Genomic DNA, 15,108 nt, shown 5'->3' with positions numbered 1-15,108 from the left:
TTATTTTGGCCTTTCATATTGTTTTGGTTTTTATGATTTGACCAGAGCATGTGGACTTCTTTCTTTGGTTGTGTGACTGGTGTGCAAATCTGCTCTTCTTTAGATTAGGCCAATGCAGGCCATGTGTCCCGAGAGCAAGGCCAGGTATAATAAGTAGATGATCTGTTGAATTGAACCAGGGAAAGATAGCTCCTAAACTACAGGTCTATAGCTAGTCCAAGAAAGGAGGTTTACAAATGTTGAAAGTTCATGAGCACAACTCTATAATTAGGATTACAGACTTGCAGATGGCAGGGTGGGGTGGGGTAAAGGCTAATTTAAGGCCAGGGAAAGATAATAAGAGATTGACTCAGGAAAGTTGCCTTACTCACAGGCCAACAGATCAAGAACAAAGCTTGTAAGTTTGCAGATGGCTGATGGGTAGGGGGAAGAATAGAAAAGTAAGAAGTGACCCAGGAATGGTGCCTTGCAGACAAAGAGAATGCTAAAAATGATGGTAAAATAATCTGAGTCTTTGAGGACTAAATCAAATCTTAATGATAGGAAAATGTCCTAGAAAAGGAAATGGATTTTAATTTGCTTTTAAACTTTCAGGTATTATGATATACTTGAAGATCGAGTTCCCTCAGGACTTATTGTTGACTACCACAATCTGTTGTCTCAATGTGAAGAGAGTTACAGGAAATTTTTAAATCTGAGAAGCAGTTTGTCAAATTGTAATTCAGATTCTGAGCAGGAAAATATCTCCATGGTGGAAGGGTTAAATTTGTATTCAGAAATTGAACAGTTGAAACAGAAGCTAAAACTCATCGAGAATCCTTTGTTGAGGTATGTGTCTTGTTGTTCTTAATTATTTAGCATATCTTACTAGCTATCTTAGTGAGAAGTGATGGTTCTTGTTTTCTTGTTTTGTTTTTGTTTGTTTGTTTTAAAGATATGTTTTTGGTTATCAGAAGAACTCTAATATCCAAGCCAAGGGCACTCGTCAAAATGGCCAGAAGGTCACCCATGTGGTTTCCTCCACCATGAAGACAGGTCTGCTGCGGTCTCTATTCAGGGACAGGTTTTGTGAGGAGTCTTGCAAAGAAGAAACAGAAATTCAGGTAAAAAGAAATTTTTGCTCTAAGTGACTGCTTTTGATTAACTCCAAATTTTCACCAATTCTACAAAGTGTTTACAGAAAGTTTCTGGTGTAGCTAGAGTTTTCCTGCCTTGCCCACAGTCAGGACAAATCTCTGTCACCCGCCAGTCCCACAGTCACTCAGACCCAACCAAGTAAACACAGAGACTTATATTGCTTATAAACTGTATGGCCGTGGCAGGCTTCTTGCTAACTGTTCTTATATCTTAAATTAATCCATTTCTATAAATCTATACCTTGCCACGTGGCTCGTGGCTTACCGGCGTCTTCACATGCTGCTTGTCATGGTTGTGGCTGGCAGTGTCTCTCTCTCAGCCTTCCACCTCCCAGAATTTTTCTCCTTGTCCCGCCTATACTTCCTGCCTAGCCAATGGCCAATCAGTGATTTATTTACTGACCAATCAGCAACACACTTGACATACAGACCATCCCACAGCACTTCCCCTTTTCTTTTCTTAAAAAGGAAGGTTTTAACCTTTGCATATCTCCAAAGTCAGCTTGGTATATTTGGGAATTTGGGCGCAGTTTCTCTTACTACTTCCTGCTGGAGGGGGGCGCTGTATCTTATGAGGACACAAAGAATATTTTAGGATTATGGAGTAGTCCATGAGGGTGTATCGTCTGAGCCAGTTGCCTTGAAACGGTTCTGGATGTTGGATCATCTGGGCCATGGTGTCATCGGAGACCTTTCAGGTGGTCTTGGCTGGTCAAACCTGATGTATCTTAATCTGGAACAAATCCATAGCCTCTGGCTTTCTGTGGAAACAAAAGCAGAGCCTCCTTTCCAAAGCAACATATCTTTACATCCAAATTTTGAAGTCAAGGTACCTTTAAAATATACATTTTGGCATAACTTAACAGCTTTTGTAATCAAATGTTTTTCTTCAGTTATGAATATCAAAGAGAACATAATCCAGATTTTCTGTGTGGTAGCCATCTTTACGTGGCTTATTTTTTTATATTAGCTTGAGCCTATTGCTTTAAACTGTAGCCTTCTAAGCCTGAAACTGCGCTGGCGCTGTGGCTGCTGGTTCCGCCCACTTCAGCTTCCCAACATGGCGGTAGTACGTTTTCCGCCAGCTCTGGGAGCCATCAACTCGAGCCATCAACTCTCAGAAATAGTGGGTCTATGCTTCTATCAAAGCAGCGTGTAGCCCAGAAACCTCTTTTTTTGTTGTTGTTGTTTTGTTTTGTTTTGTACTAGCAAAGGCTAAATCCACCACACAGCTTAATGTGCCACTTGCAGAGGCCTCATTCCCACCATACTGCAGGTCAAGCATGCACGCCAGGAACCCGCCATAGTAGCTCAAACACGCAGGCTGCCGCTAGCTTGAAAGAGACAACCAGGAGCTGTTTTTAGCTCCGCTTTAGAATCTTTTTACTCAGGTTTTAGGTGGAAACTCTTGCCCCACGTTGGGCGCCATTTGTAGCTAGAGTTTTCCTGCCTTGCCCACAGTCAGGACAAATCTCTGTCACCCGCCAGTCCCACAGTCACTCAGACCCAACCAAGTAAACACAGAGACTTATATTGCTTATAAACTGTATGGCCGTGGCAGGCTTCTTGCTAACTGTTCTTATATCTTAAATTAATCCATTTCTATAAATCTATACCTTGCCACGTGGCTCGTGGCTTACCGGCGTCTTCACATGCTGCTTGTCATGGTTGTGGCTGGCAGTGTCTCTCTCTCAGCCTTCCACCTCCCAGAATTCTTCTCCTTGTCCCGCCTATACTTCCTGCCTAGCCAATGGCCAATCAGTGATTTATTTACTGACCAATCAGCAACACACTTGACATGCAGACCATCCCACAGCATTCTGGAGTTGGTTTTCTGTGAGATTCAAATAGTAAGAGCACTGTTCTTTTTCAGTGATAGCAATGCAAAAGCACACACTGGGCTAAGTGCACTATTAGAAAGATAGATAAAAACAAAGTTGGGTTCATTTTCAAATGGGACATGAAGGCCCTTGGAGTGATACTTAAGTGGCTTTGGGGATATATATTTACAGTATGTTGTTTTCTAGTTCCATAGTGATCTGTTGTCTGCTATAAATGCCTGCCATGAAGGTGACACTGTTATTATTTGTCCTGGCCATTATGTGGTTCATGGCACCTGCTCCATAGCTGACTCCATTGAGTTAGAAGGTGAGTATGGAAGATCATAACCAAACTTTAATTCATAATAAGTAAACAGTAATTTAGTGATCTTGGTTAACTCCAAAATTCAACCCATCTGATTTCAAGTGAGGTGTTCTGACACATTAATGATTTTTTTTTTTTTTTTTTTTTTTGATTCTTCAAGACAGGGTTTCTCCATGTAGTTTTGGTGCCTGTCCTGAATCTCGCTCTGTAGACCAGGCTGGCATCAAACTCACAGAGATCCATCTGGCTCTGCCTCCCGAGTGCTGGGATTAAAAGTGTGTGCCACCACCACCCGGCTCACATTAAGGATATTTAAATTGTATAAGAAATTGACCCAGTGTTTGAACAGTTTGAATCATAAGTGTTTGTAGCAGTATATTGATAAGATTTTTATAGATGCACATTAAAAACAAAGGCTATTAGTAACAAGTATAGGTTCTAGAAGATTCTAGAAGATTGGTAGTTTATAGAAAGGAAATCTATTTCTAGAACAGAAGTGTGTGTGTGTGTGTGTGTGTGAGAGAGAGAGAGAGAGAGAGAGAGAGAGAGAGAGAGAGAGAGAGAGAGAGAGAGAGAGAGAGAGAGAGAGGGAATTTGTTAATTATCTTACAAAGTAGCAGGTTTCCTTATGACGTTTTCGTATGTTTAGTTTTAGTTTATCCTCGCCACAACCTCTGCCTGTCACTGCCTCCTTGCTTCCCTATCCCTACTTTAACCCTTTGATTCCCAGTACTCCCTTTCTACTTTCATATCTATTATTTCTTGCACCCCCCCTTCATGACATATACTATATCCCCTCTCATCTAAATACAAATACATTAAATATTAGAAGCTAAGATACACATACAAGAGAGAAAATGAGATGTTTGTCTTTCTGAATCTAGATTACCTCACTTAATATTTTCTGCTTCCATTTTCCTATGAACTTTATAATTTCATATCTTCTTTTTTAGAACTGAATTGTATATATGTACCACAATATGAGTATTGTGTATATATACCACAATACCATTATCAGTTGATGGATATCTAGTCTCTTTTTTTTTTTTCATTATGAATGGAATAGCAATAAATATGGATAAACAAGTATCTCTTTAGTAGGTTTGAAGAGTTCTCTGAGTGTATGTCCAGGAGTGGTATAGCAGGGTCATCTGTTAGTTCTATTTTTAGTATTTTGAGAAATTTCCACACTGATTTCCATAGTCCATATTACATTCCCACTAACAGTGAATAAGAATTTATCTTTCTCCACATCTTCACCAACATTTGTTGGCATTCATTTTCTTTCTTTTTTTTTTTTTTTTTGGTAGTGGGCGGGGGGGGGGGGGTGGTTGGTTTTTTGTTTTGTTTTTGTTTTTGTTTTTCAATACAGGGTTTCTCTGTGTGATAGTCCTGGCTGTTCTGGAACTCACTCTGCAGACCAGTCTGAGCTCCGCCTGCCTCTGCCTCCTGAGTGCTGAGATTAAAGGTGTGCGCCACCACTGCCCAGCGTCATTCATTGTCTTAATGATGGTTGTTCTATGGTGAGATGAAATCTCAGGGTTGCTTTAATTTGCATTTCCCTAATGACTAAAATGTTAAATACTTTAAAGGTATTCATTGGGCATTCGCACCTCTTCTTTGGACGTTCTCTATTCAATTCCATGGCCTACTTTTCATTGGGTTGCTTGTTTTGTTTTAGTATTTTGAGGGTTTTTTTTTTAATATCCTATATATTAACCATCTTTTGAATATATAGCTGGAAAATATTTTCCAGAGTACATTTTCCCTCCATTAAAAGACCTTTGCTGTATGGAAGCTTCTTAATTTCATGAGGGCAGTTATTATTTATTAGTCTTATCTCCTTGAATACATGGAATACTTACCTATGCATAGTTCTTGAAGTCTTCCCTGTTTATTTCTCTAACACTTTCAGAGTTTTAGGTCTTATGTTTTAATCTTTAATCCCTGTCCAGGATGAGGAGTAAGCATCTAGTTTCATTCTTCTACATGCATATGTCTTTTTCCAAGCACACTTGTTAAAGAAACTGTCTTTTCTACAATGAATATTTTTGGCATCTTTGCCAAAAATCAAGTGGCTGTAGCTGCATGGGTTTATATCTGGATTTTATCTACCATGCTGTTTTTGGTAAATGGTGATACTTTTTTTTTTAACTCATTATTGCTTTGGCTTTATTAGGACTCTTAAAAAAAAAGTTGCTTATTTATTTTCCTTCTTGTTTGACAATTTCATATACATACACTCTGCGTTATGATTTTATTCACCCTCTCTCATTACCTTCTATCATCTCCCTTCTTTTCCATCTGAACCACTTCTTCCTACATAGCACCCTAATGGTTACACCATTACAGAAAAATGATAAGACACACACACACACCCTAGCAATCATTACCAGTCATTGGCTCTCAGGAAGGAATGAAGTTTCATGGATACCTCATCTATCCAAGATGGAAAGCTGAAGAGCTCAGTCTTGTATAAGCATGCAAAAATGCTCTTTGTTTATGGTTGCAGTGGCCATGTCATATGTGGATGGCAGCAGTTCATAATACTCTTTCCAGTCTTCTATTAAATTGTGTGGTGCCCTGACTTCTGTGATGGTTCCTGATCCTTGGATGGTGGTTGTTGCAGCAGAGGATGATATAAATGTCACTTAGCAGTCACATATTCTTAGCACTTTGACCAGATATGTATCTCCCTCTCTGCAAAGGGTAACATCATGTTTGGAAAGTAGTTTGACAGCATGTTCATATATGGAGACAGGGGTAGTATTCTCTTCCTTTGAGCCCATGAGCTTCTCAGCCATAGGTTTATAGTACCAGCTATGTAATCTATCTAAAGGAGTAGGCCCCATATCCATTCCCACAGCAGTTAGCTATTACCAAGATAGTCATGCTACCATTGATTGTATCAGTGAGCATTTTCTGTCTGGCAGGTGTGTGTTACCGCATGCATGTTCCACAGTTGAGTGAGACTATAAGATTTTTCCATTAGCAGCCTGGATAGCACCTCCTGGTACTGTGAACCCTAGCCAGCAGAGAGGGAGTTCTGCATAGTTGTATATCGTTTTCTCTGTGTCCTATAACAAAAGTATGTTACCCTCACATTCTGGTGAGTGACCGAGAGCAATGACTATTAATAGCCTGTGTTGTTTTTGGGACTTCTGAGACATTTCTGGTCAACAAGTCACAGGACAGTATACTACATCTGGTACTGGACTCTTGTTTAAAAGCTTATGACTTCTTTTTTTTTCCCCCCCGGAGCTGAGGACCAAACCCAGGGCCTTGCGCTTGCTAGGCAAGCGCTCTACCACTGAGCTAAATCCCCAACCCCAAAGCTTATGACTTCTGTGAGCACCATTATCCATACATGAAGAGTACTTCCATTTCAAGCTTTTTTTAGTTTAAATTCTTTAGCTTTTTTTACTTTATAAAGTACTGTTTCTATATAGCTTTTCCTATCTTCCCAGCACCCCATATCCCTGACCAAACCTAGCTCCCCCACTTTTATGTCCCTGTGTTTTACTACCTCTTCCCTCGGTGTTTGTCTGCCCATGGCATCTTTCTTGGCACTATAGAGAATTAAATTTTAATTTAAAAAAAATCTAAATTTTGAAGCTATGTATACAAGAAAGAAAATATGGGTTTTCCTTTCTGGGCCTAGATTACTCAGTGTAATACTTTCCAGTTCTGTAGCACAAATCCTAATTGGTCTTAATAATAAAAACCTGGAGCCAAATATCAGGGTGAACACTGAAAGACCAGTAAAGGAACCAACCACTAGACTTCTTATCTCTACCGAATCCTCAGCCTGAAAAGGCTGAGCTCCTGTCTCCAACCCACCTTATCACTTCCTCTCTACTCCCAGCCATATCACTTCCTGTTTCCTCCTCTCAAGTGCTGGGTTTAAAGGTGTGTGCCACCACTGCCTGTCCTTTAGTGGCTAGCTCTGTACTCTGATCAGCAGGCAAGATTTATTTGTGTATACACAAACAAAATGTCACCACATTTCCCCTTTTTTGTCTAAAATAAAAAAGGTGATAACTAATATAAGAAAAATTATATACAATAAGTATGACTGTATACAGTATATACAGTCAATAAATACAGCAACACTATCTAGTCTATAAACAATTGACAAATGTACAGAAAAATACTCCATATCTATCCTGTCTTGGTGAGTCCAGAATTCACAATGTAGATGTAACCGTCTTATTAAATAAGAAACACAGAGCCAATACAGAGATGAAAGCCAAGAGGTCAGAGCAATAGCTAAGAGCTAAAAACCTTACCCTTCACTGTCGCTGTTGCCCTACCTCTCTGAAAGAGACCTACTTTCTGTGTGTCTGTCTTTTTTATAGAGTTACTGTTCTGCCTTCTCATTGGTTGTAAACCCAACCACATGACCTCCTAGTCACTGCCTGTCTGTATAGACCTCCAGGTCTTCTATGGTTGGTATTGAGATTAAAGGCGTATTCTCCAATGCTGGTGATATCCTTGAACACACAGAGATCTACCTAGCTCTGCCTACCAAGTGCTGGGATTAAAGGTGTGCACCACCACCGCCCAGCTTTTGCTATGGCTTGCTAATAGCTCTGACCCCCAGGCAACTTTATTTATTAACATACAAATCACATTTTAGTACAAATAAAATACCACCATATTTCCCCTTTTCTATTTTAATGAAAAGAAAAAAGGAAAAAAGTTGTAACTAATGTAAGAAAAACTATATACAAAAGTACAATAACTATATACCATATATACAAGCAATAAATACCTAAACAATGTCTAGTCCATTTGTATTTGACAAATTCAAAGAAAATAATTCCATTATCTATCCTATTTTGGTAAATCCAAAATGTACCTAATTCACTTTCTATTCTAACTAATCTTCAACTATAACTAACTAATCTTCAACTATAACTAACTAATCTTCAACTCCCTCAGAGACCCAAGAAGGAAATAATGTTACCTAACAAAAATAAAAACAGGAAGTGCATGCAAGCAACTTCCAAAAAAATTGTGAGTTGACAGAAACAGCCAGCTGCCTGGACAGTCACCTGAGGTTTCTCCGCAGTGTTGGGGCATCATCTTCAGCCTATAGGCTTAGCGTATCTGACAGACTCATTTGTGAAGTAGGATGTACACAAGGTCAACAGTTCAACCTCACATTGGGTGAGAGCAGCCTAATTCACTTTCTAACCTAACTTGCATTACCAAAATTATCTTTTAATGTCTCTCAACCTTATATACTTTACACCTCTTTAGTGAATTTCTTTGCTGAATCTGGTAACAAGGATAATTATAACTATAGCTATAAAGACTCCATTGGAGACCTGAGAAGGAAATAATATTACCTGAGTAAACAGGAAGTGCAAGCAAGCAACTTCCAAAAAATATCTGATGGACTTTTCTGTGAAGCAGGTTATTCCAAAGGGCTGTCCTACCTTACCTTGGCAAAGTTTAGCAGGCCTTGCTTTTGTGTCCTTGTCCCATTTGGACAGCATACTGTCAACAGTTGAGGCAAGGTCATTTTCTTGCCCAGTGGCTAACTTACTACAAAGAAAGTAAACTCTATATGTAGTTTCTTCGATGCCCATCATCTTCTCTGAAGTAGATTTTTGCTGCCAGGAGCAGACATGTCTCATTGTTATTTAAAAAAAAAAAAAGAACCTATATTATTAAAATATCTTAAATACCATAGTCAGCAGCTCTCTGAAGTGTTTTGATGACCATCTGTCTACCTAAAGTATATCTCTTTGACCTTGAAAACATACCTGATATGACTACAAGTTCAATTGTAATAAGTGACTAGTTACTAACCTGCATTTTCTTATTATCCTAAATAGTTGGTAATAATAACTTTCTAGGACTAGGAATTTGCATGACATTGATAAATGAGCTGTATAGGTACAATACCTTCAACAAGATTAGAAACATGTACAGTATGCTCTAACAAAAACAATCTTAATTTTGTATCAATATACAGAAATCCATATCAGTGTAAAATATTTAAGTCTATTAGTTGCTTTTTTGGTTTAAAAGTAGGTTCTATAATCTATGCTTATCATATCTATAGCTCCCTTTTTTCTTTTCAAAACAAGAACTCTCAATCTAATGTCCTTTGTTCAGCTTTTTTCATGACCATTACCAATAACAACTTGTAACCAACCACTCTAAACAATGACAAATATCCATAACCAACTTTATAACCAAAAGCCACCCACCCCACCTCTTATGAATGTGGGCATCGTGTTCTTAAGTTTACTTCCTGCTGTCTGGAGGCAAAGGCATCTTTAGGGGATCCTGAAAAGAAAATTTTGAGTTAATTGCAAGTCCTAGGAGAGGTAGCTGTATCATTTGTTGTCCAGTTTTGCATAATGGGAAAGTGCAGGGCTTGTCTCAAGTTCTGGCTAGAGTAGTCTGTGAGGCTGGATCATCTCAGCTAGCCACCTCGAGATTATCCTGAGCAGTTTGTAGTCCAAAGCCGATCTTTGGGTGGTGTTTGTCAGCTTAGTAACATTATCATAATACAGGTGGAATCCTCATTGTGGGACCCCATCATCCTTTTGGAGACTTCAAAGGTCACTGTTAGGCGTGTTCATGGTTCACTGCTGAAAACTTAAACATTTTAAATGTCATATGCAGACATTTATTTATTTATTATTAGCCTCAAAAAGGTTAAAGGATTGATATCCACTCAGAGGCTTACAGGTATACAGCTTGCCTGAAGATCAAAGTGTGGAGCTAGCCATTAGAGGCCAGGCAGTGGTGGCACACACCTTTAATCCCAGCATTTAGGAGGAGGAAACAGGAAGTGATAAGGCAGGATGGAGACAAGAGCACAGGCCCCTTATCACTCTGAGGATTCCTAGAGGTAAGAATTCTTTCTCATGACTGCTGCTCTGCCTCTTTGAACTTTCAGCTTTCACCCTGATGTCTGACTCCAGGTTTTTATTAAGACCAATTAGAATTCATGCTACAGACAGTTCTCTTCACTTAAGTGTTTTTCTCTCTTCCTTAGGATATGGTCTACCAGATGATATTGTCATAGAAAAGAGGGGCAAAGGAGATACTTTTGTGGATTGCACGGGTATGGATGTTAAAATTTCAAGCATAAAATTTATCCAGCATGATTCTATAGAAGGAATCTTAGGTAAGTATCTGGATATTTGATGTATTTGTTCTGAGCTTTGTGAGAAAAATTGGCTTTTCATGGAAGACAAAATTTAATACTACTTGGATATATGGAGGGCTGGTTAATACTTTATGTGCATATCATGAAAATTTAGGAATCCTCATAGTGAAAAATAACTCAGTTTATTCTTGAAAACTTATTCATTTCTTTTCTATTAGTGTTTTCTTGTTGTGGTTTGGTTTGGTTATTAAGACAGGCTATCACTCTGAACCTAGCCATCATGGCAAATGGCAGCCCTGCCTCAGCCTCCTGAGCTCTGGGTTTATAGGCATGTTTCACTACACCTAGTACTAGTATAATAGTTTTAAAGTGGTAGACCCTTTTTTGGACATGTTTCCTAGTAGTAGGTAGTTAGATTACTGAGGCTCTATCCTCAGGAATGGATTGATACAGGTCTTGTAGGAGCAGATTAGTTCCCCTGAGAGTATGTTCTTATAAGAATGAACATGGTAACTCTGTACTCTTCCTTGCTGATACATGTACCCCTTCTATACGCAGTTCCTCCTCTACATTGAGACATATCTAGGGAGGTCTTATCAGATACCATGCTGTTCTGAGTTTACATACACTACAATCGTTTGTGAGGAATTTTGTTATAGATACACCGAAAAGACCAAAATGTTGTTCTAGTATTTGTTTTATTGGATATGTATCCACCTGTTTTCAAGATCCTTTTTCTTTTTCCAAGGTACCCAGCAAAGCTGTTTGTTGATCTATAAAGGCCAGTGTGGTAGTTTGAATGAGAATGGACCCCATTGGCTATTTGAATGCTTGGTTCCCAGTTGGTGGACTATTGGGAAGGCTTAGGGGGTGTGATCTTTTTGGAGAAGTGTTTTATTGGTGATGGACTTCAAGGTTTCAAAAGCCCACATCAGGCTGAGTCTCACTCTCTGCCTGCTTTCTACCTGTTGATCAGGATCCACAATTCTCAGCACTTCTCCAGCACCACGCCTCCCTGTGTGCTGCCTGATGATCATGATTAAATGCTTTTTCTTATTTCTCTTGTAAGAGTTGCCTTGGTCATGATACAGCAATAGAACAGTGACCAAGACAGCAGATTAAATTTAAATAGGCTGAATATACAACAAGATGGGTTAAGTACATAGTCTTAGATGATCTCAGCACCTGTTATTAACTTGGCTGCAAAGTTCATCAAAACTTTAGTTTTTGGGGGGGTCAAGAGATATTTCTATAAAGAGTTATCACAACATCTAATGTTAGCTGTAAGCTGTTTCTGATATTGATATATCACTTAAAGTAGTTGAATGAATGTTTTTGTTACAGTCATTCACCATGGCAAGACCACACTGGAAAACTGTGTACTGCAATGTGAAACTACAGGAGTCACAGTACGCACATCAGCGGAACTTTTCATGAAGAACTCAGATGTATATGGTGCCAAGGTATTGCTTTGTCTTTGGAAAGAAGTAGTTAGGGTGTTTAAGTTCAAAATAAATAAAACAAATAAGATACCAATAGTTGTAAATCTATTGTTTCTTCAAGGAAATTCAGACATTAATAATCTCCTAGTCACCTAAAATTTAGGAAGTCATTAAACATAAGACCTCTATAGCATTTTATAAACAAGGCACTAGAAGAGAAAATGATTGTCTAACTTTCCCTATGATGACCTTAAGAAGTATAGACCCCTGGGCTGGAGAGATGGCTCAGCAGTTAAGAGCACTGCCTGTTCTTCCAAAGGTCCTGAGTTCAATTCCCAGCAACCACATGGTGGCTCACAACCATCTATAATGAGATCTGATGCCCTCTTCTAGCCTGCAGGCAAAACATGCAGACAGAATACTGTATACATAATAAATAAATAAATCTTTAAAAAAAAAAAAAAGAAATAAAAGAAATACAGACCCTTAAGATTATACCCTGGTGGGACTGGAGAGGTGGCCCAATGGCTAAGAACTAATCTACTGCTCTTGAAGATGACGCAGGTTCAGTTCCCAACACTCATGTCAGTAGACCAACAACTATTTGTAACTCCTACTCCAAAGGATCTGACACCCTTTTTGTGGACTCTGGGCTTCTGTACTCACACATGCACATTCCTACACAGACATATATATATATGTATGTATGTATGTATGCATGTATGTATGTATGTATATACGTAAATACTTTTCTTAATACTTTTAAAAGATCATAACTTTATAAATATTCTAATAATTGAAGCTGTTACTCTGAGTGCTTGAGAATTTCATGCATGCATATATACACCTCCTTTTCCCTCTTCTCCATTTCCTCCCCTACCTCTTTATCACTTTCCCCTCCCAACCTCATGTGCTCTTTTTTTTAAACCTTTGTCCATTTATTGCTGCCCAGATGTGCATGGGTTGAGGTCCATGTGATGGACTGACTGAGAATGAGCCACTGTAGGCTTTGTTGAGAGTCATTTTGAATAACTACATCTTAACACAACAAAATTGTTAAATAAATTTATTGACGTAATTAGAAAATTGATTTGTCTATAATGAAAATGTATGTGTGGCACTCTTTACTCTTTGTAATGTACATCTTTATAAGTGTTTGTGTGTGATTTTTATATGTGCTACTGTTTGTCTCTGGTGTGATGTGTGGGTATGTGTGTGTAGGGGTATGTGTGCTCATGTACTCATGCATATAAGACAGGATGATGTTGAATCTCTTCCTCGATCACTTCTATATTATTTTTGAGGTAATGTCTCTCAATGAATCTGGAGCTCGGTTAGTCTGGCTGGACAGTGATCCTCCTGTCTCTGTCCTCACAGCACTGGAGTTACAGGTTCACACGGTTGTGCCTGGATTTTTATGTATGTGTTTGGGATCCAAACATTTCATGCTTATGTTGCAAGCATTTTAGTAAATGAACCTTTTTTTTTTTTTCAGTTTCATGAATGTGATTTTTGAAAGTGCTTAGTTATCAAAAGTTGCTCATCATTGGAGTATTGCTTGGTGCCCCAATATTGCTTGGTGGCAATATGGATTAGAACTGCCTAATAAAGGCCAGCAAAATGGCTCAGTGGGTTAGATGCTTGCTACTAAACCTGAAAACCTGAGTTTGGTCCCTGAGAACCAAAATGGGAGAAGGGGAAAACCAACTCCTACAAATTGTCTTATGATTTCCACAGGTACACCATGGCATGTATACACACACACACACACACACACACACAAGTGTGTGTGAAGTTATGCACATCCACAAAATAAATAAATGTGAAAGAAAGACCTAATAAAAGTTATCTTAAAACAATATATTTTGCATTTATCCCATCTGAAAGGCCAAGAAGTAATAGTAATAAACCTTTATAATCGTGTCTTTTTAAATATTTTATTTGCATGTATGTGACTGTTTTGCCTGCTTGTATGTCTGTGCACCACATGTGTTCCTGGTGCTCGTGGAGGGAGGCCAGAAAGAGGGTGTAAGATCCCCTGGAACTGGACTTAAAGATGGTTGTGAGCCACCATATGGGTGCTAGGAATTAAACCCTGGGTCCTCTGGAAGAGCAGCTAGTGCTCTTAACTGCTAAGCCATCTCTCTAGCCCCTATTCTTAACTTTTTAAAGCTGGTACTTCATATTTTATAGGGTGCTGGTATAGAAATATATCCTGGGAGTAAGTGTACCCTGACTGACAATGGGATCCATCACTGCAAGGAAGGGATCCTTATTAAGGTGAGTATTAACTGAAACATTTTTTCTAAAAGTTAGAATGATTTCACCTAAAAAGTTATGTATATTTCTCATCTTGTGTTTTGTTATTTTGTTTTGTAAAGTATAAACAGTACATAAACTTTAAGGACAATAATAGTAATTAAAGTCTTGTATCTTTAGATGCGCAGAAATAGCAGCAACACTTACTTTGAACTCAGTGCTACAACTTACTAATAAGCATAGCTTTTGTACTTTCATTTTTAGAAATAGTGTGAGGAAAGGCAAAGAATTTGTGAAACTTGTTTAATATGACAATTCCTTAACATACTTGTTTTCAATGTTACAGGACTTCCTTGATGAACATTATGATATTCCCAAAATTTCTATGATAAATAACATCATACATAACAATGAAGGTTATGGTGTTGTTTTGGTGAAGCCTACGATTTTCTGTGATCTACAGGAAAAGGCCCAAGATGAAACTAGCGGTATGCTATATTTACTAATTTAATTAAAATATGTAATGTACTTATTAATTGAATATAAAACTAGATCTAATTTACTGTATTTCAGCAGTAAATTCTGGTGAGAACTTTAGTTTTTCTTCCTCAAAAATGTTGCTGGAGGTCTGGCGATAGAGTTCAACTTGTAGAGTGTTTGCCTAACGTGCACAAAACTGTAGGTTCAGTCCCAACACTTGGACGTGAGAATTGAAGCTACAGAGAGTCAGAGGTCACTTTTCAAAAAAACAAGCAAGCAAACAAACATTAAATATGCTTGGTCATAAAGGGAAGCTTGGTGGAATCTAAGTATGAGAGAAACTTTCAAATTTGACTTGTTGATCTGTTCATTTAGAGCTTTGGTATGGTTCAGTGAAAGTCCCTTTTTGGCTTCTTGTCAGTGTGTGAAATATAGTAGCTTCTGTACGTATTTGTGAAGAATGAAAGTGGGAAAAGAATTTTCCAGGTTGAAAGTTGCTTTTGCCCAAAGT

The 15,108-nt window shown here is 38.4% G+C and overlaps 1 protein-coding gene across 1 annotated transcript in view; it reads left to right on the top strand.

The window, feature by feature from the left end:
• Window positions 1–15,108, top strand: part of LOC131894166 (SHC SH2 domain-binding protein 1) — a 42,056-nt gene that overhangs the window by 25,614 nt on the left and 1,334 nt on the right. Inside the window, exons 6-12 of the mRNA XM_059244371.1 lie at window positions 595–828; window positions 935–1,103; window positions 3,164–3,284; window positions 10,303–10,434; window positions 11,761–11,879; window positions 14,052–14,138; window positions 14,464–14,605. Of these exons, the coding sequence (XP_059100354.1) occupies window positions 595–828; window positions 935–1,103; window positions 3,164–3,284; window positions 10,303–10,434; window positions 11,761–11,879; window positions 14,052–14,138; window positions 14,464–14,605 (1,004 nt within the window). The remainder of the gene's footprint in view (window positions 1–594; window positions 829–934; window positions 1,104–3,163; window positions 3,285–10,302; window positions 10,435–11,760; window positions 11,880–14,051; window positions 14,139–14,463; window positions 14,606–15,108) is intronic.

The sequence above is a fragment of the Peromyscus eremicus genome, chromosome 17, assembly GCF_949786415.1.
Source record: "Peromyscus eremicus chromosome 17, PerEre_H2_v1, whole genome shotgun sequence".
In the NCBI taxonomy this organism is placed as follows: domain Eukaryota; kingdom Metazoa; phylum Chordata; class Mammalia; order Rodentia; family Cricetidae; genus Peromyscus; species Peromyscus eremicus.
This window is presented reverse-complemented; position numbering and strand designations above follow the sequence as displayed.